This window comes from Hyaena hyaena, unplaced genomic scaffold (assembly GCF_003009895.1).
Source record: "Hyaena hyaena isolate Hyena2069 unplaced genomic scaffold, ASM300989v1 scaffold_76, whole genome shotgun sequence".
In the NCBI taxonomy this organism is placed as follows: domain Eukaryota; kingdom Metazoa; phylum Chordata; class Mammalia; order Carnivora; family Hyaenidae; genus Hyaena; species Hyaena hyaena.
The window spans coordinates 1,395,779-1,421,549 of NW_024080709.1; the positions used below are offsets into that span (position 1 = coordinate 1,395,779).

Consider the following 25,771-nt stretch of genomic DNA (forward strand, 5'->3'; position numbering starts at 1 on the left):
GATGAAGTCAGACACCCAACCGATAGCCACCCGGTCACCCCATTTTGTAGTTTTTAAATGACGTTTATTGGGCATCCATTCAGTTTTATCCTTCTAATGTTTTCTGTCAACCAATATCTATATCATGTAGAGATTATTTTTACATGTTATTGAAATACATAATTTTGTCATTGTATATGTTTTGTAATAATAATAATAACCATACATTTATTATTATATCTTACTTTACTGAACTAACCTCTGAAATTTTAAATATAACCCTGTCAAAGAAAAAGGATTCATTTTTTTATGATTGTAACTCATTATTATTTAAAAACACGTAGTAAAGTACTATTAAAAGTATAGAATAATTTATTATTCAGGAATGCTGATTTCTTGTTCTCCAGTTCTGAAGATTAATAGCTGTCAGGAACTTGGAACAATTTCACATTCCTGTCAAAGGTGCTGATAATCCAGGAGGCAGAGTTAGGTGTGTCAACAAATAGTTGTGAAACAGTTGTACAGTGCTGTGCAAAAACTGAACTTCTCTTAAATCACACCATATACATGGTTAACTTGAAATGCTCATAGACCTAAATTTATGAATTAAAACTATAACACTTCTAGAAGAAAAGATGGAAAAAAGTGTTAGTGACCTTGTGCTATTAGTCTGAACTGTGGCACCTGCACCCAAGTTCATGTGTTGAATCCCTAACCTCCACTGTGATGGTATTAGGAGACGGGGCCTTTGGGAGGTGGCTAAAGTTAGATAGGGTCATGAGGGAAATGTAAATGAAAACCACATTGAGATACCACCTTATACCCATTAGGATTGCTAGCATCTACCATCAAAAAACAAAAACAAAACAAAAACCCAGAGAAGAACAAGTGTTAATGAGGATGTGGAGAATTTGGAGGCTTATGTACTGCTTGTGGGAATGTTGCTGTGAAAACAGTATGATGGTTCCTTCAAAACTAAAAACAAACATAGCGTATGATCTAACAATTCCAAATGAAGACAAGGTCTTAAAGTTAAGGATATATTTGTACACCCTTGTTCAAATTAGTATTTTTCACAGCTAAAATATGGAAGCATCGCATTGCTTCCATTGGGAAGCATCCCATTGTCCCAGTGGATAATAGTCACTGTCCATTGACAGCACATGATGGAATAGTATTTATCCTTAAAAAGAAAAGATGTACTAACACCGGCTACAACATGGATGAACCTTGCTGGGCACTGTGCTAAGTGAAATAAGCCAGTCGCAAAAAGACAAATACTGCATGAATCCACTTACATGACGTACCTGTCAGAGTAGTCAGACTCAAAGGGGTAGAAAGAATGGTGGTTGCCTGGGGTTGGGAAGAAGGGAGAACAGAGAGGGAGTATTTAATGGGTACAGAGTTTTAGCTTTGCCAGCTGAGAAGAGTTCTGGAAATGGACGGTGGTAACATTGTAAATGTACTTAATAGCACTGAACTGTACACTTAAAGTGGTTAACGTGGTAAGTTTTATGTTGTGTGTATTTTACTATGACTGAAAGAAAAAAACTCAGAAAAAGCCTTTCCACAAATGTTCATAGTATTATTATTTATAACAGCAAAATATCAGAGGTAGCCCGATGTCCATCAGCTGGTACATGAATAAATGAACCATGGAATGGCCATACTATGAAATAGTACTGAGTAATAGAAGGAATATAATACTTTGGTTCTCAGGGTATTATGTTAAGGGAAAGAGTCAAACACAAAGGACTGAAGACTGTATGATTTCATTTATGCGAACTCCTAGAAAAGGCGAAACTATAGGATTGCGGGCAGATCAGAGATTCAGTGCAGAGTGGCACAAGGCATCTTTTTAGAGAAAGGGAACTGTTCTCCTTTTATTGTTTTTATGCTTATGTGGTTGTACACAATTCCAAAAATTAACCAGACTGTCCACCTAAAACGAGTGAATTTCATTGCATGTACATAATACCCTCATTTAAACTAAAGGGGAAAGATTTCATGGGGCAGCCAGAGTTTTGTGCTTTCGCAGATAAAGGTATTTGTAGGAGCTGTAAATATAATCCATTAGCAAACATTTTGTTCTACCAAAAGGAAGAAATTAATGGAGTCACCCTAAAAGAATTTGTTGTAATCGCTTCATTGTCAATACCTTAACTTGTGGCAAAATTCTGAGTTTGACCTGATAGTCATTGTGACCAGGATGCCTTATCATTTGCGTCCCCCTTATAAATTCTAATCAAGGTTTAAAGTTCAGTTTTGACATACCAAGTTGGGCCTCTAACATTTTATTTTTAATTAATTACCACTTCTTCACTGGACTTAAATGTGCATTTCATATTCATTACGAAGTAGCTCACGTTGTGTATTAATAATTCCGCTTGCAAAATGAACTCAGACTAATGGAAAGTTGTTTTGCCTGATTTTCATTCTGACCTTTGACCTTTAAAATCCATTTGTGGAAGAGAGAGAGAGAAACCAAGAAACAGACTCTTAATAGTGGAGAACAAATGGATGGTAACCAGAGAGGAGATGGGTGAGGGATGGGGGAAAGGGAGGTGGGGATTGAAGAGGACCCTTACCATGATCCAAAAACACAAAATAAAATCAATCTGCAAAGGAATATCTTATCAGCTATGCATGTATTGAGTGCCCATATGTATATACACCCACGCTCGCACGCACGCACACACACACACACACACACCATCACACCTTAAAACTATATAAATAATAATGAATCTAAAGACACTTTATATATCTCTCTTTCTATGTCTAATAAAAACTGGTTTTGATCCAAAACTGCTTTCGTTAAATTACATGGGATAGAGTCACAGCTTTTATTTTTATTAACAGAATGATAGCTAAGAAAATTTTATGTTGGTGTGGATATGACATTCGCTTACATTTTTAAACATACGAAATGTATTCATTTCACACATATCCGAGGGCTTTTGCAGGCAGGATGTCCAATAAACAACAGACCTCCCTCGGAACAAAAGGATGCTTATTTGAGAGCAGAAACCACAAATTAGGAACCAAGAAATATGTTGTAAATTAATTGGAAAACTTTATGGAAATCCTTTCTGTTGTTAACACTTTGTTTCATTTATTTTTGGTGTTGTATGCATCTGCTGTCTCTTCCTGCCTCCCCCCGCCTGTATACCCGCGCACTCTACGTCATACTCTCTCTCCCTCCCTCTCTCCCTTTTCTCTCCATTCCCTCCCTCCCTTCCCCCCCCACCACCCAACACACTTATTTTTTTTCTGAACTATCTGAAAGGAAGTTAAATACATCAAGGTGCTTTATCCCTAAATCCATTAAATAAGGATATTTTCTTACATACCTTTAGTACAGTTACCAACCGCAGTAATTGAACATTGATAGAATACTTGAATCTACTGTTCATATCTCAGTGTTATTACTTGATCTAGCATTATCTAGATCACTTTCCCCACTCCGTTATAACACCCAGGCAGTGATAATGCCTTACATCTACTTTTCGTGTCTCTTTCGTCTCTTTTATAACAGCGACACTGTTGAAGAACACCAGCTCCTCCCCTCAGCACTCTTTTTCAGTAAAATGGTTTCCATTTGGGTTTGTCTGACATTTCATCATGGTTACATTTCAGTTACACAGTCCTGACCAGAAGAGTGCCTAGGTGTGCCCTTGTGAGGGTGTCACTGTGTGGGAAGATACTTTCAGACCTTGAAGGTATCCCACTCTTCATCAAAACATCTCCCCAGATGGGGCACCAGGATGGTTCAGTTGGTTAAGCATCCAACTCTTGTTGTTGGCTCAGGTCATGATCTCAGGGTTTGTGAGTTTGAGCCCCACGCTCTGTGCTGACAGCGTGAAGCCTTCTTGGGTTGGGATCTTCTCCCTCTCTCTCCCTCCCTCCTTCCCTCCCTCCTTCCACTGCTTGCTCTTGCTCTTTCTCAAAATAAATAAACTTCAAAAAAATAAAAAATAATTTTAAAAAATCTCCCCAGTTGTAGCACCTACTGATGATATTGGTCTCAACCATCCTTCATGTGATGGTTGCAAAAGGGTGACCCGCCAACTCCATTTGGCTTCCTCCGTCACCATTTCATAGTTCCTGCTCAACTAGAAGAGCTCTCCCTTCTTCCTCCCCCCGCCCTGTATTATGTATTCTGTAAATCCATGGATTTATATTTTTTCAATAGTTTAGAATTTGTTATTGCCTCTGAATTATTTTGGTGCAGTGAAAACCCTCTCTGGCTGGACCTTATGTCTCCGTGACATACATGCTGCATCATTTCTTGAGCAGTTTCCTCCTTCATGGTAATATTACACGATGTTCCAGGCTCCTTCTGTGCCTCCTTCAGGCCATGTGTGGAATCGGCCAGTCCTTCGAGAAGCCCTGGTTTTGTTCAGGTTATGGTATTAGAAATTAAGATACGGACACTAGATGTGCTCCTTGCTCCTGGTGTTTCTTTGCTCCTAGGTCCTTTCAGTGGATAGTGCATGGCTCTACACACATGCGTACCCACATAGTGGTTCACACACACGCATACACGTGTGGATGCACACATGTACACATACTTTTTTAAAATCATTCTACTCCATCCCCACAGGCCTCTTCCTTGTCTTCCCCCATTCTAGTATTTGTATGTCTGGCTTCCATCAACATCAGCGCATTTGCTAATTTGTTCAGTTCTGTAACACATCTAAGTATTTTCAGAATTGTTTCACTCACTTAACAACAGAAGACACAAAACTTAAGAGCTCAGGATTTGAGTTCTTCCCCGCACCCCACTCAAGATGGGGAATACTGGGTTCATAAATTACTCTTCTGTGCTTTTTCATCTTCCTTACTAGAAATCCTTCACTATTGGTTCTCTGAGATCTTCATTCTATCTTACAGCTGCTCAGAATTTCATTGATGATATGTACACAGTTTACTTAACCAATTTCCTATGCTTCAACATTTAGGCAGTATTTTGTAATTAGAAATGAAGCTGTAGTGGGGCGCCTGGGGGGTTCAGTCAGTTAAGTAAGCATTCAACTTCGGCTCAGGTCATGATCTCAGGGCTCGTGGGTTCGAGCCCTCATTGGGCTGTGTGCTGACAGCTTGGAGTCTGGAGCCTGCTTCCGATTCTGTGTCTCTCTCTCTCTCTCTCTGCCCCCTCCCTGCTTGCCCATGTTTTATTGTAGTACTAGATAGGTTTTTTTTTAACGAGAGAGAGAGAGAACAGGCAGGGGAGAGAGGCAAAGAGGGAAATAACAGAAAGAGAGAGAATCAAGTAGGCTCCATGCTTAGTGCAGAGCCTGATGCAGGGCTTGATCCCATGACCCTGGGATCATGAACTGAGCCAAAATCAAAAATTGAATGCTCAGGGCACCTGGGTGGCTCCGTAATGTAAGCTTCCGACTTAGGCTTAGGTCATGATCTCACCGCTCGTGCTTTCAAGCCCCATAGCAGGCTCTGTGCTGACAGCCAAGAGCCAGGAGCCTGCTTCGGATTCAGTGTCTCACTCTCTGTCTGCCCCTCCCCTGCTTGTACTCTGTCTCTCTCTTTGTCTCTCTCTCAAAAATAACATAAAAAAAGTCAGACGCTCAACCGACTTAGCCACCCAGGTGCCCCTAGATATCATTTTTTACACTTAGATATCTCATCTATTTGGTGTTTATTCTTTTGTACCAAGGGAAGAATGGGTCTGATGTATCCTTTTCCACCGGAAAAGTGTTTAAATGTTCATCTTTGCCCCAGTAATTTGAGATACCACCTTTATCATACTATAGATTTCTATATGCAGTTGGGGCTCTTTCTAGACTTTGAATTTCTCGAAGTCCCAGCTGAGTTTTCATTAAACATTTACATCTCAGAGGCTACCAGGTTCCAGGATTTACAGTATAGAGGAATTTTTAGGCTTCTTTCCCTTATTGTTTTTTTTTTTTAACACTTTTTAAATTTTCTGAATGTTCAGAAACCATCCAAAATTATTTTTGTCTTTAAGAAAACTTGATTGATTTATTTTTGAAAGAGAGAGATAGAGCAGGGGAGGGGCAGAGAGAGAGAGGGAGACACAGAATCCAAAGCAGGCTCCAAGCTCTGAGCTGTCAGCACAGAACCCGACACAGGGCGCCAACTCACAAACCAGGAGATCGTGACCTGAGCCAAAATCAGGAAGTGGTCGTTTAACCGACTGATCCACCCAGGCGCCCCAAGGTATTACCAGGTTTTAAACAGTAAACTTTAGCATGAAGTTTTAATAACCTCCCAAAATATTACCATTGGAATCCCCCCTTACTATCCCTTCAATAAAAGAGGTGTTTTGGAAAAGTGCATCTAATGTATGTAAAAAGAGGACAGGTGTATGGGGGCCCAGCTGGTCCTCAGAAGCCACGTGCTCTGAGCTCCGTTCTGCCTCTTGTGGATTCGAAGAACCACCAGGGAAGCAGTTTATTCCTCTCCTCCTTCCCAGGAGCGAACAAGTGTAAAGTACAGACCAGATGTGAGTGCAGGAGTAACACGGAGGGTCTAGAATAATCGGGCAGCCAGAGTTGTATTTATATGCAGTGTTTTAAGTATTTCACTTCCTAGAAAAGGCTTAAATAGGGGTATGTACACGTTCTCTCTCTGCTTTCCCGCCCCCTCTCTGTTCTCGAATGGCCTCCCTCAAGTGGAATGACTTGATTTTTAAATGTTTCTCCTAACTTGGGGGATATAATAAAAAAAAATCTATTTATAAGCCCCATTTAGAGGGAGACAGGACTCACGTCGGCCATGTGGTCTCTGTTTTTATCAAGTTACATTTCAGGGAACATATTTCCTCAAGGAGAAATCAGGACATGTAACTTGATTTAATTCAACATGTCACATCCTATAAAGCTTTAAAAGTGAAGCCAGGTTTAATTATAAATTTGACAAGTCACTGGTTTGGAATAGAAGAGAACTCTGTGAAGGTGGGCCCTGCCCTGTAAGCGTATGCAGATGACAGAGCGTGACAGCAACACCCTCGAGAATCCCTCTGTTGTCCCGAGTGTCCGTGAGGCAGTCACGCAGGTAACGGTGCTGTCTTCCCATTTCCTGCCACCAGGACTATTATTTTGTTATCGCAGCTCTACTCTTCTTTCCTGCTCTTCTCCTACCAAACAGAGACCCGGAACTTTCTTTAAAACTTCATTCTTCGAAGCACCCAGAACAGCGTAGATGCGTGTCTGCACGCACACAAGCATGACGTAGCACCTGCTTCTGAATAGGCTTGTCATGGGGAAACCTTTGGACTTCAGTTTGTACTAAGGTCTTTAACTTGCACTTACCGGTGGTAGCTGCCCGTGTTGCTGACGGCTGGTTAAGCGGGAACGGACTTAAGAGTATTCAGACGTGTTATGGGCTCGTCTTCCTGCTAATGTCCACACCTTTCACGTCGCCCCCCTGTTTGCCTTTCAGTCTTACCGTGACCAGCACAGTAGGAAAGAGAAATTTGAGCCCCAGCCCAACAGAAGCTGACCTGGAGGCCAGAATGTCGGGCGAGATTTCTGACACTGAGCTCGAGCAGACTGAGTCCTGTGCAGAATCCCTCTCCGAGGGAAGGAAAAAGGCCAAGAAATTAAAAAGGATGAAGAAGGACATTTTGCCAGCAGGTTTGTATAAGATCTTACTGAAGTCCTGGAGTTATGTTCTCTTTAACGCTCTAGAAACTCCCATTTGCGGGGAGGAATGATAGCAGGGCTTCGGCCGGTGGCAAAGCCCGTGTACAGTAGTCTCCCCTTAGCCAGGACTCGCTTTCCGTGACTTCACTGACCCACCGTCCACTGAGATCCAGAAGCACATGATCCGCGTCAAAAGGTCAGATGTACCGTTAGAAGGTCAACGGTGGCCTAATGCTAGGCCTGTGTCATTCCCAGTGCCTGTGTCATTCAGCTCACTTCTGTCTCATCACAAGGGCATTTGATCATCTCACGTCATCACAGGAAGAATGAATAAGATATTTTAAGAGAGAGACTAGTTCATAGAACTTTCGGTACAGTACATTGTTCTGACTGTTCTCATTTGTTTTTAGCCATTGTCAGTCTCTTACTGGGCCTAGCTTATAAACTGAACTTTACCCCAGATATGTATGTACGGGAAATCACGTGGTGTAGAGAGAGGTTTCAGGCATCCTCTGGCGGTTTTGGAATGTATCCCCCTCACGTGAGGGGGCTGCTGTAGTGTTCCACAGGACCAGCCGCTTTTAGGATCCATTTAATTTCATTTGAGGAATCCCTAAAAAGCCCTGTCTCCTGATAGAGGAAGGCTTGGCAGGGGCCTGCTTAGTTAAAGATGGTCAGTCCGTCTTGGTAATCCTCTCTCTCTCCTCCACGGTTTAGAGGCTTTGCTGATGTGTGTGAGTTGACTCGGTATTTTAAGTGTGCGTTTCCATTTGCACAGAGGCCTGCTCCCACACATGTTATTTTCAGTGGCAGAATTTTCACCGTTCCCAGCAAAACGCCAGGCAGCCTACATTCCCCTCACAAGCAGAATTACGTAAGGAACGAAGGGAACAGGAGGCTGACCTGTGTTGAGAGCCTAGTATGTGCTGGGTGCTGTGGTGGGAGCCTTCTAGCCCAGGCCAGCCTGGAGCAGAATCCCACCTTCTCTCCACCACCCAGACGCCATGGGGGGCTCTGCGTGCCCTGACCCAGCCCAGGTCATCACGGTCCAGTTTACAGGACAGAGGACTAAAGTTTAACGTGACTTGCCCAGGGTCATGGAGCCCTTGCGTCTGCCCTGCAGGAAAGCCAGGGCTTTCAAGCACAGTCACATGTTTTCGGCTGAGGGTAGAAGGGCCACTGACCGAGCCCCGATCGTTCCTCCTTTATCTCTGGTCACCGCGGGCTCCGGGCAGCAGAGCCAACAGGCAAATCAAAGGAAAGTGGTAAAGCACTGGAACTTGATTCATGCGCAAGCTAAAGAATTCATCGTGTTTCAAATTAATTCCTCCTTTTTCATGTGGCCTGATCTGACCGCAGGGAGTTTTCTGAATCTCCTTGATATTAATGAAATCAAGGAAGCAGCCAAAATGTTGCATATGTTTTTATATGTTATGCTGAGGTTTAACTTTAAAAGCTTAAAGTCCTGTTTGAAGCCCAGATTGTTTATTTTATTTTATTAAAAAAATTTTTTAGTGTTTGTTTATTTTTTGAGAGACAGAAAGAGACAGAGTGTGAGCGAGGGAGGGGCAGAGAGAGAGGGAGACACAGAATCTAAAGCAGGCTCCAGGCTCTGAGATGTCAGCACAAAGCCCGACGCGGGGCTTGAACTCACGGACTGTGAGATCATGACCTGAGCCGAAGTTGGACGCCCAACCAACTGAGCTGCCCAGGCGCCCCATCAGATTGTTCATTTTAGCTGCCTCCTTGAATCCTGGGTTCTCCTTGACTTGCCTCCCTTCCCATCTCTAAATTGAGTATTGGAGAAGTGTTTAATTTATACCATACTTAGTCCTCGCCTGTGATATCTTACCACTGACACATTGTCCCTGCTTAGCAAACGTTCATAGTAAATGTTGGCACGACTTTCAGAGATCAAGGCCAGTATGCTGCGGGGCATGGTCCCCTCTTGTATTCTTTTCCTTCTGACATCATTCTCTTCTGAATTTTTCAGCTTATCTCTTACTTCTCAGGGACAAGATGACAGGCGGTTCCCCCCTCTTCTATCTCAGCATAATCTTAAAGGTATTAACATTAGAACACCTAACAATAGACCGTATGAATAGATTAGCTCCTTTTTATAACTTTAATCATGCGAAGTGAAAACTTTCTACAAGCTGTTCAGGGTCTCAAATGTGTAATGCCGTCATCAATAGGTTTTTATTCTCCTCCCATTGACAGTAAAGCTGTCACTGCCTCAAAATTGGGGCTAAAGAAGAAAAAAATGATAGATTTTGTATTTCTTCGTCAGTCCCGCTAAAAGAGAGAGAGAGAAACATCCTGACAGCTTTTAATCGAATCAGAGAACTGGAGGTAACCAGGCCTTCTGGAGCACCGTTCACCAAGCGACACCTTCCAGCGGCGCGAAGCTGGGGGCGGACCGGGTCATTCACAGCTGCTTTGTGGTGAGCGCGTGGCGCTCACCTTGTCGGCAGGGTGCAGGCCCAGATGCCAGGCCCCGAACCTGTGGAGTCAGCTGACTTCCCTTGCTCGGCGACTTGAGGGCCTGCACGGAGGGGGAATACAAAGGTCTGAGCCCCTGTCGAGTCTGTGCTAAGCTCTCAGAGGTTCAGAGGGCCTCACGAGCCGTGAAAACCTGGGTGGGGTGTGACAGCTACCGGGTGGGACGCTTCAGTGCAGCCCCCGGGGGCGTCCGTCCTGCCCGGACAGGTTCTGGCCCTCCTCCCGGTGGGAGAGTCTGCAGGGGCCCCAGGCAGTCCGCAGAGGTGTGCCCGGCGCCCGCACTCTCAGCAAAGGCACGGAAAGGGTGGAAGAGACAGCGTTCCGCCTGTGAGGGAGGTTTCTGTTTTTGAAGGAGGAAGTCGCAAATAGCAGGACCATAGAGTGTTGTGTACTGTCGTGGTCCTGGGGCCATCAGTACTCAGTAAGTCCCACACAAATTGTCTTCTGTCTCAGTTACAGGTTTTCATACGTAAGCTAAGCTGAGAGTTCACTGGACCCCTTCCCCGCTAACAAAATTACTTAAATTGCAAAAGAAATGACTGTTTATTTATCATGTACCAGGCATTGTGCCAGGAGCATCCTTGACTCTCTATTTCCTGTAAACAGCTTGTAAAGTACAGATACCGTTATTTCAAATTTGAAAGAATTACAAAGTTGCAAAGTGAAATACAGCAGGTATTGGGGGCTGTGGGCAGGGCTCACACATCAGACCACTCTGCAGTATGTGAAATCTACCCAAACTTTTTTTTAAGTTTCGTTATCTTGAGGCAGAGAGAGAGAGAGAATGAGCAGGGGAGGGGGCAGAGAGAGAAGGAATCCCAAGCAGGCTCTACACTGTCAGTGCAGAGCCCGACACAGGGCTTGAACTCACGAACTGTGAGATCATGACGGGAGCCAAAATCAAGAGCTGAACGCTTTACCGACTGAGCCCCCCAGGCACCCCGAAATCTGTCCAGACTTGAGAGGAAGCAGAGGATTCTTTACAGAGAGGAGCATTCCTGGGGGCTGGTGAAGGCCAGACTCCGTCGCCTGCTGTGACTTTCTTGTGATGAAGTCATGGGATCCAGGCAACTGTTCTCGCTTCGAGCTTCTTAGGTACGAACTCTGTACTTCGCAGATACTCTCCTCTTAAGTGTTGTTTACCTCCTGTTTGCAGGACACAAACACATGATGTAAGTCCCTCCTTTTAGATGTTTTATGATTAGTGTAGATGGGTAGTGCTCTCTGTTTTTCCTCGGAAGAACTCAAGGTACGCTGTCTGCTGGTACATAAAGGAAGCCAATTCCGCGTGCTGTCTGTGCTGGAATAAAGTATCCCTGGGGAATGTTCTCCAGACAGGTTGATGGATGCGTTTCCATGGCATACTTGTTCTCGCAGATAAGTGAATAGTGTCCCACTGTCCTGACTCTGACCAGACTGGCCATCCTCAAAATACTGACAGGTTCCGTCGGGTCCTGCGGGCGATGGAGGAGTGCCCAGAGACACTGTTCCTCAGGGTTTTTTCGTCAGATGATAGGCTGCTACAAGTCTTTTTCTTCCTTACATTTATTATTTTTTTAATGTTTTACTTGTTTTTGAGAGAGAAACAGAGAGAGAGAGAGACAGAGCATGAACATGCAAGGGCAGAGAGAGAGAGGGAGACGCAGAATCCAAAGCAGGCTCCTGGCTCTGAGCTCTCAGTGCAGAGCCCGACACGAGGCTTGAACTCACAAGCCATGAGATCATGACCTGAGCCAAAGTCGGACGCTTAACCTATTGAGCCACCCAGGCGCCCCATTTCCTCCTTACATTTAAAACACAACACATTAGACCTTTAAATGTTTACCAGGAACCAGCAGTTTCACTGGGGTCTTGACTAATCTGTTGAACCTCTTGTACTTAGGCCCCTAAGGTTACCGTGTGGAAAATTCAGGATCTTCTTAGATCTAACTCAGTCTGCATCTGCTGAGCATCCAGGTTCGGGAAGTCCAGCCAAGGAGCTTTTTAGTTCCTCATTGAAAATGTGGCTGACGGCCTCTGTGTGGCCCTGAGCTGTGCGCTGCCCGGTCCCCGTTCCTCATGGCGGCCCTCCCCGGCTCCCCGTCAGCCGCCCAGGGAGCCCTGCCTTCTCGGGGAGGGAAACTGCCCCTTCACCGGTCCCCTTGGAGCATAAAAACGTTTGTATAACACCCCGAAGGATCTTTCTGTAAATGGAATTCCACTCTGGAAACTGATACGATGGCAGATTTCCAGTAGTTTTTAAGATTCTGTTCTGGATTCACCTGAGGGAAGAACTGTCTTACCTCTCCGCGTTTCTCCTCGTCGACTCTGGTCAGGGGAAAAGTACGGAAGCACCCACAGACACCTGCTATGCTGACCACTGGTCCATTTCTGTTGTTGTTTCGTTAATAAAGATCACGTGCTCACTACAAAAATCTGTAAAATAGAGAAAAACGGAAAGAAAATGCAGCCCCATGGTGGCTGGACACTCTGTTAGTAAGTGTGTTTACTCTGCCTGTGATTTTTACACATAGTTAGTATTATACTTCTTAGGGAAGTTAGTGTCTAGTGTTTTTCCCCATTTAAAAAACTCGCAGTTGAATCATTTTAATTATCAGCAAATTTTATTTTAAAATTTTTTGGATTTCTTTTTTTGAGAGAGAGAGACACACACACACAGGGGTGGGGTAGAGGGAGAGACGGGAAGTCTTAAGCAGGCTCCAGCGTGGAGCCTGACGCGGGGCTCACAACCGTGAGATCATGACCTGAGCTGAAATCAGGAGTCGGATGCTTAACTGACTGAGCTACCCAGGCGCCCCAGTTTTTTTTTCTTTTTTTAGCTTTTTTTACAGTATCAATTTATTTATTTTGAGAAAGAGTGCATTTGAGTGCACAAGCAGGGGAGGGGCAGAGAGGGAAAGAAAGAGAGAATCCCAACCAGACTCCACACTGTCAGCATAGAGCCTGACATGGGGCTCAGTCTCATGAACCTTGAGTTCATGACCTGAGCCAAAATGAAGAGTCGGACGCTCAACCGACTGGGCCACTCAGGTGCCCCAATGTTGGATTTTTAAACAACGTTCCTATGGGTCAGTTTATTAAGATACAATTTATGTACAAAAAGTCATCACTTCTCGGTGCACAATTTGATGAGTTTTAACACACGTGTCCAGCCATCTAACCATCATTGTGTCCAGAGAGAGAATAGTTTTATTATTCCAGGAGAGTCCCACATGCCCCCATCCCTCCTCCCGCCCCGAGATTCTGGCAAGCACCGATCTGCTTCTTTCTTAACTTAATGCATTTGAGATACATTCATGCTGTTACGGGTACCGGAGGTTCATTCCCTCCTCTTGCTGAGTGGTGTTTCTTTTTATGGACGCGTCTCTGTTTATCCATTTTGCCAGTTGGCATGTAAGTTGTTACACCTTTTTAGCAACTAAAAATCAAGCTGCTATAAACATTTGCAAACAGGTTTTTGTTTGAGCTAAGTCTTCATTTCTTTTGGGTCAGAGAGTCAGTGCGCATTTCACTCTATAAGACACTGGCGTGGCATTTTCCAGAGTGGCTGCCCCGTGGTGCATTCCCGCTGTCAGAGTGTGAGGGCCCATGACCTTCATCTCCTTCTGGGTCTAGGTCTCCTTCAGATGGTTCTTCAAGTTGTGGTTCCCATGGGCACCTCACTGTTTCTCGGCACCTGTACATTTTAGGCAGTGGAAACTAGGATCGTCTTGACCAGAGGCTGTTGGCTTCCTGGGGGAACAACCATGCTCAGTGTTGGGCCACCTTACTGATAAGAGGAAGGGATCTGACTTGCATTAAACCCGTGCCGTGTGCCAGGCACTGGGCTGTGTCACAGCAGTGGCATAAAGCCGTCTTCGGTCCCGCTGATAGAGGAGGCCGTGAGTTGTTCAGGGCCACACAGCGAGTCCCGGGGCCAAGCCAGGCCAGCCTCAGCCAGAGCTCCCACACATTCCATTCCTCCTCACCAGCTCTTGGGCGAGTCACTTCCTGTGTGTTTGCTGGCGGCGGCCACACCCAGTCCCATCCCGCCAGCAGCAGGTGCTATTATAAGTATGACTCCTACTTTCCGCCATTTAGCTGTTTCGTTTGTTTTCCTCGCAGCTAGTTTTAATTTACCTCCGGTCCCCCGCTCCTCATGCAACACTGTGACTCTTGCCTCTAAAATGGCTCATCGGCTGCTGTAGTATTTCTTTGGTATGTGAATCATACAAATGCCCTCATCGATGTTTCTCTTCCTCCAGTTAGGCGTCCTATGGATGCGTGACTGAGAAGGTGAGGCTGGCTAGCTCTCATCACAGCCCGTCTGCAGTATTTCCTAGTTCTGGGGAGGGCAGCGTCTGTGCGTTCCCTCCTCTGATCGGCCTGGACCCGTGGGGCGTCTCCTCTCCCTCGTCCCTGCTCGCCAGAGCGGCCTTGCAGTCTTTACCGCGAGACCCAACACGCGCGTGTCCAACACAGCGACGAGACCCAGGCCAGAAGACTTCTGAGTGTCCCTCTGCTAGGCCCCTGGTGCCGTCCGTCCACACTGTATCTCCACCAGTGATCCCGCGTGGGATCTCTCCCCGTGGCCGGGGCCCCGTGTTACTTGCTGTGTTCAGACCTAGTTATCTCGAGCCGTTCCCATCGCTGAGGTGGCCGCTGCCAGCCAAGTGATCTGCTTTGCAGGACGCTGCCCCTCCCCCGTGTTTAAAAGTTCCCAGTTTAGACGAGCGTCAGAGCCCTCTCCCCTGGAATCGGGAGCGTTGGCAGCTGGGGTCAACTTTGTCGGTGTTCCCTGCCAGCCCTGCTTGAGCCCCGGGGCCACCCCAGGGCCGCAGCGCCCCGTCTGTCACGCTTGCCGCCGCGGACACGCTCTTCCCCGACTCGACTCCCCTCCGCTGCTCGGCCCCAGGCACGGCTGGTCCGGGCCCCAGCCCGGCTGTGCGCTGCCATTCCAGGGACTGTTGTGAACGGAGGAGAGCCAGCTCCCCGGTGAAACTGTTCATAACCGGAGCGGACCTTCGACGCTTAGCCAGTGTTGCCAGACTCTGAAAAGGCCACAAGCTTCTTTTGCCCCTTGTGGGGTCTCTGAATGCCCATGGCCAGCTTCTCTGCAAAGTCGCCAGCCCCTCGGGTGTCGGTACGGCCCAGCGCACAGAAGCCTGGTGTCCCTGGGCCGTGACCGGGCTCTGTGTGCCATGGCGGGACCCGGTCCCATCTCAGCCACCCCCTGAGACTGGTCCCCTGGCCTGTCCTCTCTGAGCCTGCTCTGGCATCTGTAAGATGGGGACATGGATGGGCTTTTATGAAGATTAAGTGAACTGAGGGGCACCTGGCTGGCCTAGTAGAGCATGTGACTCTTGACCTCAGAGCCATGAGATCAAGCCCCATGTTGGGTGTAAAGCTGACTTAATTTGAAAAAAAAAAAAAAAAAGAGGGGCGCTTGGGCTGCTCAGTCTGTTGAGCAGCTGACTTCAGCTGAGGTCATGATCTCACAGTTAGGGAGTTGGAGCCCCACATCGGGCTTATTGCTGGCAGCACAGAGCTCGCTTCAGATCCTCTTTGTCCCTCTCTTTCTTTCTGCCCCTCCCCTGCTTACAACCCCCCTCCAATAAATAAACATTAAAAAAAAACAGATGAAATGAACCGAGTGCCCAGTGTGGTGGCAGAGAATACAGCGTGTGCTCCCCGAGAGCCACGTGAGCGTCCACGCTCTGGCCCTCGTCAAGTTAACAGAGGCGTCTGTCCAGGGAGGCGCGTCCCCTCGTCCTGCTGTGAAGTTCTCGTGGGCTCGCCCCCGTCTGCTGGGCACTGCGGTCCGCGAGCAGGGCCTGTCTGTGATCCGTGTCTGCCCCGCCCCGCCTGCTGCGGCCTCGGCGGCTGGCAGCGGGCGCCGTGCCCCTAGCCGGTCGCTTGCCCCCTGCCCATGCCGTCTTCTCCTTGTTCACCGTGTTTTGTCCCCCCCCCCCCCCCAGGAGGCCTCCCGGGCAGCCCTGCCAAGCTCTTCGAGGTTCCTGACACGTGGTAGCCGAGGCCCGGAGGAAGAGCCGTCGCCGGTGCCGTGGCTGAGGAGGACCTGGCCGGCGCGTTCGGAAGCCATACTCTGTTTAATTCCATGAAATGTGCTGGGGGAGGGGTTTGGAGCCAAGTCCGCCTCCTGGCAAAAGCCCAGTTTCTTTGATTTTTGTGGCTGTGTTTCTTTTCTTCCTTTTTTTATGTAAACTGTCTGCTGACACTCAGCACGGTTGTCGGCCGTCACGAATGTGCACATGATTAAGCAGTTGATGATTTGTCGCTCGCGTGAAGCCTTTCCAGCGTCATGAATTTTAGTGCGCTTCAGAACCCGCCCGATGGGCATTGTCGGCCGTGAAACAAGCAAAGAGCGATGTTCTTGGGTGCTGGGATCACGAGTTTGGGGGCTGAAGTCTTTCCTACTTCGAGAGGTTTCTCTTCGGGCTCTCATGTGCAGATCTGGGGGCCTCTGCAGCGTGCGGTTACCGTCTCCCCCCCAGAGAGACCACCCACTCGCATCTGCCCGCTTCCCACCGTAGCTGCCCGAAAATACTAAGCACTCCAGCCTGTTTTTCCAGTAGGAAGATGTTGCGCGCCATCCACCCATAGAGAAGCTTACCGTATGCCTTGGCCTCTGAGGCATATTTACTTAGAGTCCTTCTTCCTCACTTGTGAGTTTCTCCCTGCGAACTGTACAAAAAGTTCACTTCTGTTTTTACACATAGTGCTGTGTTCCCTTTTCCATGTCTCAGCCTGCTTGCCGTCTCTGTTCGGGTGTGTGTCCGTGGTATGGTGGCATGTGTGCATATGTGTGCGTGTGTGTGTGAAATCACAGATTACAACGTGTACCAGCCCTCTCTCTGTTGAAACAGATCACAGCAGCGACAGGATTTCACGGATCTACTCCCATAGATCTGCTTCATGTAGATCATTGTTAGATATTTAACATTTTTTTTGTATCATGGAAAATAAAAAATGAAAAATGTATTTCCAAGAGATGAAAATTAAAGAAATTTTCATAGGATTCTGGTTTTTTCCTGTTTCTATTTTTGTAAGCGAAATGACGTATTTGATCTTTAGATAGATCTTTTTCTTTCTAAAGATCCCCCCTTAAAAGCTCTGGTAAGTCACGAAGCCTGGTGTTCATGGATTTTTTTTGGGGGGGGGGTCTTCTTTTTAACCTCTCACCCCTTATACTTGCTTTAATGAGTCAGATGCCCGGTGCTGGAGTCGGCCCCGTGGAGAATGGCTGTGTAGGAGGGTCCGGGTCTCCTGCCCGGCGGGTGGAATGGAGCCCTTTGCAGTCAGTGGTGCTGAGGGAATTCAGATCAGTGAGACACTTTGCCCAGTTGAGAGCCTCTTAACACTCCCCCTCCCCGGCCCCACCCCACCTTAACCAAGAGTTTGTGGCTGAGTTACAGACCCAGACTTGTCCCGGAGGAGCTTCCACCCCTTCCAGAGCCGTCCCTGCTCACAGCCCGGCGGGGCACTGCGCAGGGAGGTGCAGATGAAGGCCGATGTGTACAGGAGGCTTACAGGGCACTGCCGGGGCTGGGCCAAGTCACAGAAACCGACAGGTAGGAACAGGTAGTGCCTGACACTTTTTAACATAGTAAACAAGAGGGAAAACCTGCCGCAGACTGGGATTGGTGCACGGCGGCAAAGTCCGTGGGGCCCTGTGAACACACTTGCGTGGAGGCACTGAGACGTGGGGGCAGGGCTCCCGTGGGGCAGGGGTGGGGCCTCTCGCCCTACAGCAACGAAACTCTGCGTCAGAAAGCTTTACAGACACACACAAGCTGCTCCCCCATGTCGCTCCGGCCCTAGAGAGGGGCTTGGGGGAGGGGGCGTTCTGCAAGGGGTTTGTGCTCTGGAGCCTTCTAGAGCTGGACTTGCACCCCAGCCCCAGCCGTGGGTTCTCGGACACATGGCCCACTCTGAGCCTCCGTTTCCTCAATTGTACAGTCAGGGCGATATGTACATCTGCCTTGCAGGGTGGTTGTAAGGACTAAATGGAATCACATAAAACGCCCAGCACACACCAATGCACAATAAACAGCAGTTAGATTTGCAGATGACGCTTTTGATCTGAGACCCTGTGTCATCCTCTGTCAACTGGAGCTGAGTCACAGGGAATTTGGCTTAGAATTAAATATCGGGCTGAGCCCTCATCCGTGCTCCAACCCCTGTTTTCTTCCCAACTGGATGCCGCGACTTAGAACAGTTGTATTGGGTTGGTCCTCAGCCCACTCCACACATACATACAGGCTTCCTTGACATCTCTTGGGCTCAAACCCCAGGATGGTGCCCTGGCTTTTTGATGTGGAGGCCCACGGCAATGTGATGATAATGGAGCTCTGGGTCCCGTGGTTCTTACCTGCGGAGCCAAACCCAGAGGTCGGCGTGCAAGTGGAGACGTCAGTGCTTCCTGCAAAGAGTTCAGTGGTCCTTTGATCTCAGAGCTGGGGTGGAGACTGAATGCTGTCGCCTATCCTTTTTCATAGTTTTGAATTCACCAATACCCCCCCTCAACATTCCATTGTGAAAAATTTCAAACACATAGAGAAGTTGAAAGAATTATTCAGCAAACACCCATTTACTCACCTAGATGACCCAGCTACCATTTTGCTGTATTTGCATTATTACATAACCAGCCATCCCTTCTTCCATCAATTCAGTCTATTTTTTTTTATAAGTTTATTTATTTATTTTGAGAGACAGAGAGAAAGAATCGCAAGCAGGCTCCAGGCCATCAGCATCAGCCCCAAGCAGGGCTCGAACTCACAAACCTTGAAATCGTGACCTGAGCCAAAATCAAGTCAGACACTCAACTGACAGCCACTCCAGTGCCCCAATTCAGCCTAGTTTTTGATGTATTTTGAAGGAAGTCCTAAAGTTGGCTGCACTCCCCCTCCCAGATACTTCTGCATGCTTCTCATTAGCCGGAGTTTAATATTTGTTTATTGATGGGGGTCAGTGGGGATAAAACTTACAGTGAAATGCTCTAAGTGTTACCAATTGACAAGTTCTGATAAATGCAACCAGAACTGTCAAGATACGGAACATCCCCATCACCCCCAGAATATTCTCTTCTGCCTCTTCCCAGTCAGTCCCAACCCCACAACCACCCCTCAGAGACACTCACCAGCCTGCATTTTTTTCCACCACAGATTTGATCTTTTCTAGAACTTCATGGAAATAGAACCCTGAAGCGCATGCTCTCTGGTGAGAGCTGTTTCAGCATGGTGTTTTTGAGACTCATTCATGTTGCTTGTGTCAGGAGTTCCTGTTTGTGGCCGAGTCTTTTTAAAGATTTTTTTTAATGTTTGTTTATTTTTGAGAGAGAACAGAGGAAGGGCAGAGAGGGGGACACAGAATCCGAAGCAGGCTCCATCCAGCCTCTGAGCTGCCAGCACGGAGCCCGACATGCGGCTCGAACTCCTGAACTTCGAGATCATGACCTGAGTCGAGGTTATGACCTCAGCCTAACCAACTGAGCCACCCAGGTGCCTCCATGTTTTTATCCGTTCTCCAACTGATGGATGCTTGGGCTGTTCCCAGTTTGGAGCTTCTATGCATAAAGCTGCTGGGGGACATTCTAGAAATTCCCAGGCCTTTCTCCGAAGTGGTTGTATCATTTACATCCTCACCAACAGTGTATGAGCATGCCAGTAGCTTGTGTCGTTGGCAGCACTTGATGTTGTCGGTCTTCAGCCATCCTAGCGGGCGTAGAGCACATCTCACTGCAGTTTTCCTCCGAGTTTCCGTGATGATGTAAGATGATGTGCTTATTGGCCATTAGTATTTGTTCCTCTGTGAAGCATCTGTTCAGTCCCCTTGCCTGTATTTTATCGGGTTGTGTCTCTGTTACTAAGTTGTAGATGCTCATTATATATTCTGGACATTAGTCCTTTGATAATTATCGTGTAAATGTTTAGTTCAAGTCTATAACTTGTTTCTTTTTTCTTCCAGCCTTACTGAAATACAATTGATATACAACCTTGTGTATGTTTAAATTTCTTTTAATGTTTATTTACTTTTGAGAAAGAGAGAGAAACAGAGACAGAGAGCGAGCAGGGGAGGGGCAGCGACAGGGAGACACAGAATCTGAAGCAGGCTCCAGGTTCCGAGCTGTCAGCGCAGAGCCCGAGGCGGGGCTTGAACTCACAAGCTGCGAGATCATGACCTGAGTCGAAGTCAGAGGCTTATTTGACTGAGCCACCCAAGTGCCCCAATACTGTGTAGGTTTAACACGTGCAGTGTGTTGACCGAATACACTCATACACTGTAAAATAATAACCACCATTGTGCTTGCCAACATGATAATCACATGATCACTTTTTTTTTTTTTTTTTTTTTTGGTGAGAACATTCAGGATCAACCTCCCAGAAACTTGTTCATTTTCATAACAGTATCTTTCAATCTTTCACGGGGCAGAAGCTTTTGATTTTAATAATCTATTTTGTATATTTTTCTTCCTTCCTTCCCGGAACTCATCTGTGGGGATGTCATTTGCCATATCTCTGTCCTTTCTAAGAAACCCCCAGGTTGTAAAGGTATCCTTTCGCATTTCTTCTAGAAGCTTTAGGGCTCCAGGGTTTATGATTACGTGTATGATCCGTTCATTTCAGAAATGAGTTCATTTCTGTGTGTACGGCCTGAGGCGGGACTTGAGGGCCTGTTATTTCCATGTGGATATGCGGTTACTCCAGCCACATTTGTGAGGAAGACTTTTCCAATTGGATTGCTTTGCTGCCTTGCACAAAAATCTATTTACCTAATAACAACGGTGGGTTGTAGCGTGTGTGCTTTTATGTATTTTTTTATTAATTTATTTCACATCTATTGATTTATTTAGAGAGAGTGTGAGCGGGGGAAGGGCAGAGAGAGAATCCTAAGCAGGCTCCGTGCTGTCAGCACAGAGCCCCACATGGGGCTCGAACCCACAAGCAGTGAGATCATTACCTGAGCTGAAATCAAGAGTCGGACGCTTAACCGACTGAGCCACCCAGGAGGCCCAGCGTGTGTGCTCTTCAAGTGAGCTGTCACTCTGGCCAAACAACAAACAGCACGGAGAGGGTCTCGTGCTTTCTGAGTGCGCACTCCCCACTCCAACCTCTTAGGGCCATTCATGTGACGTGGAGAGGAAAACTGTAATCCTTGCTTCCTGCAGAGGCCAGGCCACTCTCTCCTGACCTGGGAAACGAGTGAGTGTTAAAAATAGTGCAATCTTTCTGGATGCCTTTTTTTTTTAATCTCATGACTTAAGTTTCATGACTTCGACTGAAATCTTTTTTTTCCCCCAAATGATTCATGGGGTAAATTGATGTGTCCGATTTTGTCGAGGAGGGGAAATAGAATACCTGGAGGCCAGTTCGTGTTTCCCCGGGTTGTGAGCCACCCTGGCCTGCAAGCTGTCCTGTCCCCGGTGAGAGTGGCTCAGTCTGTCTTCTGCCGCTCGCCCATCTCTGTCTCAGGCCCCCTTGGTCTCAGCCAGGCCGCGAACCTGAACTCGAGTAAAGCTCTTGGAGTGGCTGTCCCTGTTGGAAACATTCACGAACGCTGAGAGGGTCATTTAAGTTTGAAATGTTTTAGAGAAGATAATCCTGTCAAAAAAGAAAAGAAAAAGGACAATTAGAAAGGACAGTTTTTGGTTTTGTTTTGTTTTGTTTTGTTTTTTACAAAGGGAGGACTCTGTTTTAGAAAAGAATTTGAATCCCCATGGCTCTTTCTTTTTTTTGTTTTTTTTGATGTTAATTTATTTTTGAGAGAGAGATAGAAACAGAGCGTGAGCAGGGCAGGGGCAGAGAGAGAGAGAGAGAGAGAGAGAGAGAGACAAAGAATCAGAAGACAGGCTCCAGGCTCTGAGCTGTCAGCACAGAGCTCGACACGGGGCTTGAACCCACAAACTGTGAGATCATGACCTGAGCCGAAGTCAGACTCTTAACCGATTGAGCCCCCCAGGCCTGTTTCTTTTAAGTGGGAACACCGGGAAATACTGGACCAGTGTGCTTGGAGCCAGACAACCTTGCTGGTGTGTGACTCGTGCACACCAGGGAGCCCCGTGCGGAGGAGGCCTGTGTGCCCAGACCTGCCTCGTGTGACCCGTCCGCAGGAGTGGCATGGCATATTTCTGGGGCCAGCCAGAGGACTGGGCACCTGCTTGTTGATCCTTGGCCCCTCCAGCTCAAGGACGGTGGAGACAGCACCCCTCTGTCCGGCCACTCCAGCCCGTGGAAACTTCGTTACTGGCAAATGGCCAGGCCCCCCAAAACACTGAATGGGGTTCCCTCCCCCTCCCTGCAGTGACGAGGAAAGTAAACTCGGTTCACATCTCCTCCCCTCTGTCCACTGCGGCCCAGTCGGCCCTGCCTCTTAATTCTCAACACCCGGAATCTGGGCGTCTAGAGTCATTCCTTGGACGCAGGAAGGGCTAATCTTACCCGGAAACTTGCTCTTCATTTGTCAAAGGGGGCGCTGTGCCTACTGGTCACCTTGAATGATCCTGGTCCGGGAGCTTAGCCTTGTGCCACTTTTGGAGGCCACATCTCAGGGGTGGAGACGGAGAGTGCTTGGGATGTTTTCTTTTTACAACCCCCATCATTTCTCCACGGTCCAGCCAAATCCCTCTTCTGCAGGGTGCAAATCAGGCACGCCCTCCTCCCCACCCCAGGGATCCTCAGAGCCCTTGTCTCCCCTTCCCCGTCTGCTCACTCCCTCTTAAACTTGGAAGCCTTTCCAAGGACACCCAGGCTTGAGAAAGCGCATAGTCAGGGCAGCACGCTGCAAGGCCCCGCGTCCGTAGTCAGGGATTGCCCAGATCCGAGCTCACGGCCAGGACCAGGACGTCCACTCAAGTTCAGTCTCCTGTCCCTCCAGCCGACCACTGCCACCCACTCCCTGATAATAGGTCTTTGCCCGGTTGGCTGCCATCGTTCCCTTACACTGGGAAAAACCAAGGGTCTCCTCCTTGGAAACATATAACCCCTGCTCTCCAGAACTTTCCATTTCAAAGTAAACTCCTCCTCCAGTCTTCAGTCCTTGCTTTTTTGAGAGTAAAATTTCTTGAGGTGCCTGGGCGGCTCCGTCAGTTGAGCATTCAACTCTTGGTCTCGGCTCAGGTCATGATGTCACGGTTTGTGGGTTCGAGCCCCGCATACTGGAAAATGTATATAGGAGCATACTCTATTCGAAGTGCTGTGTGATTTTTTTGACGCATAGATATCGTATGCCCCATTGAAGATAAAACCGAAGCCCGGGCGGTTAGGTATCTTGCTCTGGAGGTCACAGTCAGTGGCAGAGCCGGAATTCAAACCCCGGGAGTTCTGACTATGACGCCCACTCCAGACCTGATGCTGCCTTATGTCCACATGAGGGGCATCACGTGGACCAGGAGTACAGATACAACAGCAGTACACGTGCTGAGGGAATCGGGGCGGCTGGCTCACCGTGCACGTCCTGTGTGCCACTGGAGTCGTGCACTGGGGTGTGACCAGATTGCCCCTTTTCACCCCCCGCTAGCCATCCCCAGACCTTCCTCCTCCTCCTCCTCCTCCTCCTCCAAGCCATGGTGATGATAAGGCTTCATCCACATCTTACACAATTCCTTAAGGGACAGCTTCCAGAGGGGGATTACAGCGTCAGGGAGCAGAGCATCATAACAGTTCTGGATATGTATGTCCGCATCAATTTCCGATTTTTCTGAGCATCAAAGTGTCCGAAAGGCCCACCTGCCTAGTGAGCCAGCCAGTCATTTCAGGTCCGAAGCCCTAGGTGCGGCTCCAGAGCTACAAGGCGCACCTTGGTCTTTGAAGCTGTGTGTTCCCAGCTGCTGGCTGCTGCGTAGGCACCACCTGAGAGCTTATTAGAGATGCAAATTCCTGGACCTCACCCCCAGTCCCACTGAGTCACAGACTCCAGGGGTGGGGCCCAGCTGTCTGGAAACAGGCCCTCTGGCTATTTCTGGTGTTTGCTCAGGTCTGGGAGCCACTGGTCTTGGGAAAGCTGCAAGGGAAATGCACACATTTTATAAACGGACTGTGTGAGGGCCAGGAGCAAATCCAAGGGCAAGGTCACTTCTATCGCTAGTTCACATTAAAAGTCATCACCTCTCAGCTGGTTCACATCTTTAGATGGTGGACAGTTAGAACCATGTGGAAAATGTTACTCTTTCATGTTAAGGGTCTCGTTCTTCTAGGCACCTGTGATTCGTACTTATGTGCCGGGTGCATTATTATTATTATTATTATTATTATTATTACTCCCTTTGTTCCCTTGGGCGAGGAAAGGAAGGCTTAGAGCAATTTAGCAACAGCCCGAGGTCACACAGCTTGTCAGTGGCAGAACTCAAATTGGAATACAGTCCGTCTACCAGAGACTGAGCTCTTAATGGCCACATTGCTCAAGAGAGGAGTTGAGATACATACATAATGTTGGTGCCTTTCAAATGATTGGGTTTGCTGTTGTTCTGGAATCTTCCAAAGCTCTCTAGCGGCCTTCCCGTTTCTTGTAGCCTCGTACGTTGACGAACTCAGGCTACTCTTGGGTACACCTAACTCCTGCCTGGTTGGCAATCCCTAGCAGGTTAGCAAGGCGATCTTTTATTTCCCTCCACCTGTTGCACTCTGGTGCCTGAGGATTTCTTCTAGAGTGTCCGGACTGCCCACATCCCCTGGTAGGTAAGTGTGCCTTACCTCGGCTGTAGATCACTGGAGTTCTGTGACACTTCGTGCAGTGAGCTCTCAAATCCTGTGTCAAATGACAGGTGGGGGCCAGAGGTGGCTGGGAGGGCAGGGATCTGAGGGGACAGGGACGCTGGGAGTGGGCACCTGTGCTTTGTCTGTTATCACCTGCCCCCGGGGGCGGAGAGCCTACAGTCTGGGATCCACACTGGCTCTCTGGCTTCCCCTGGGGCTTGCTACCACCCCCAGAGGCTTCCCCGGAGGGAGTCTCAAGAGGTGCCTGCAAATCAAAACAGAAGAGACTCCAAATATTCCCTTCTGGGGCCACGGAAGGGAAGCCAAATGAAATGTGAAGAGGTGTCTGAAAGCCGAGAGGAAACCAGGAAGCCCTTCCAGAAGTTCTATTTGTGGTAAGAAACTTTGGCACAGGGCAGCCAGCTCTGCTGCAAAAATAGACCGATGTGCCGAGAAATGGCTCCGTTCTGGAAGCACATGTCCCCCTGCACAGAGCTCGAGCGGGGCCTTTGGAAGGCCGGGCCCTTCGCTGCCTCCCTCGGGACCGTAGCACCGAGGGGCGAGGGCGAGAAGAGCTCAAGATTTAAAAGCAACATCTTGCCCGTAACCACGGCTTTACCGTCACCAGTTGCGCCCATGGAAACACAGAGCAAAAAGGAAGGTGTGGAGTCAGCGCCTGGACACCCACCAGGTCGGCCGCCCGCCCGGGGGCCGCGGGACCAGCTCCCCGGCACCGCGCTCAGTCCCCGCTTCGCCTCCCGGAAGTGACTCCCGGAAGTGACGTGGCGAAGCAAATAGGGTCCGGCGCGCGGCGGGAGAAAGCGTGGCTACGCAGCCCACGCACCGCTCTGTAGCCACCGAAGAGCAAGGCGCTCTGAAGGACCCCCTGTAACACATCGGCCCGACAGCCTAGCGGGGGTTGAGATGTGACCGTGAAAGAAGGAAACGTGGCAGGGACCGGCTCCGGAAGTC

At 48.1% G+C, this 25,771-nt stretch overlaps 1 protein-coding gene and 1 long non-coding RNA gene across 3 annotated transcripts in view; one reads left to right on the forward strand and one right to left on the reverse strand.

Annotated features, from left to right (window-relative positions):
- PARN (poly(A)-specific ribonuclease) overlaps window positions 1-16,272 on the forward strand; it is a 153,900-nt gene extending 137,628 nt beyond the window's left edge. The window contains exons 23-24 of one of the 2 annotated variants that reach the window (XM_039233601.1): window positions 7,405-7,598; window positions 16,058-16,272. In XM_039233601.1, the coding sequence (XP_039089532.1) occupies window positions 7,405-7,598; window positions 16,058-16,119 (256 nt within the window). In that variant the 3' untranslated portion in view covers window positions 16,120-16,272. The remainder of the gene's footprint in view (window positions 1-7,404; window positions 7,599-16,057) is intronic. The other variant, XM_039233602.1, reaches the window with a different exon arrangement.
- A 5,074-nt stretch (window positions 16,273-21,346) lies between these two features.
- On the reverse strand, window positions 21,347-25,541 carry LOC120232723. Its single transcript, XR_005528629.1, has 3 exons — window positions 24,797-25,541; window positions 23,703-24,107; window positions 21,347-21,709 (listed from the first exon to the last, which is right to left on the reverse strand). It is a non-coding gene; the product is annotated as an uncharacterized LOC120232723 (long non-coding RNA).
- Window positions 25,542-25,771: the final 230 nt, after the last annotated feature.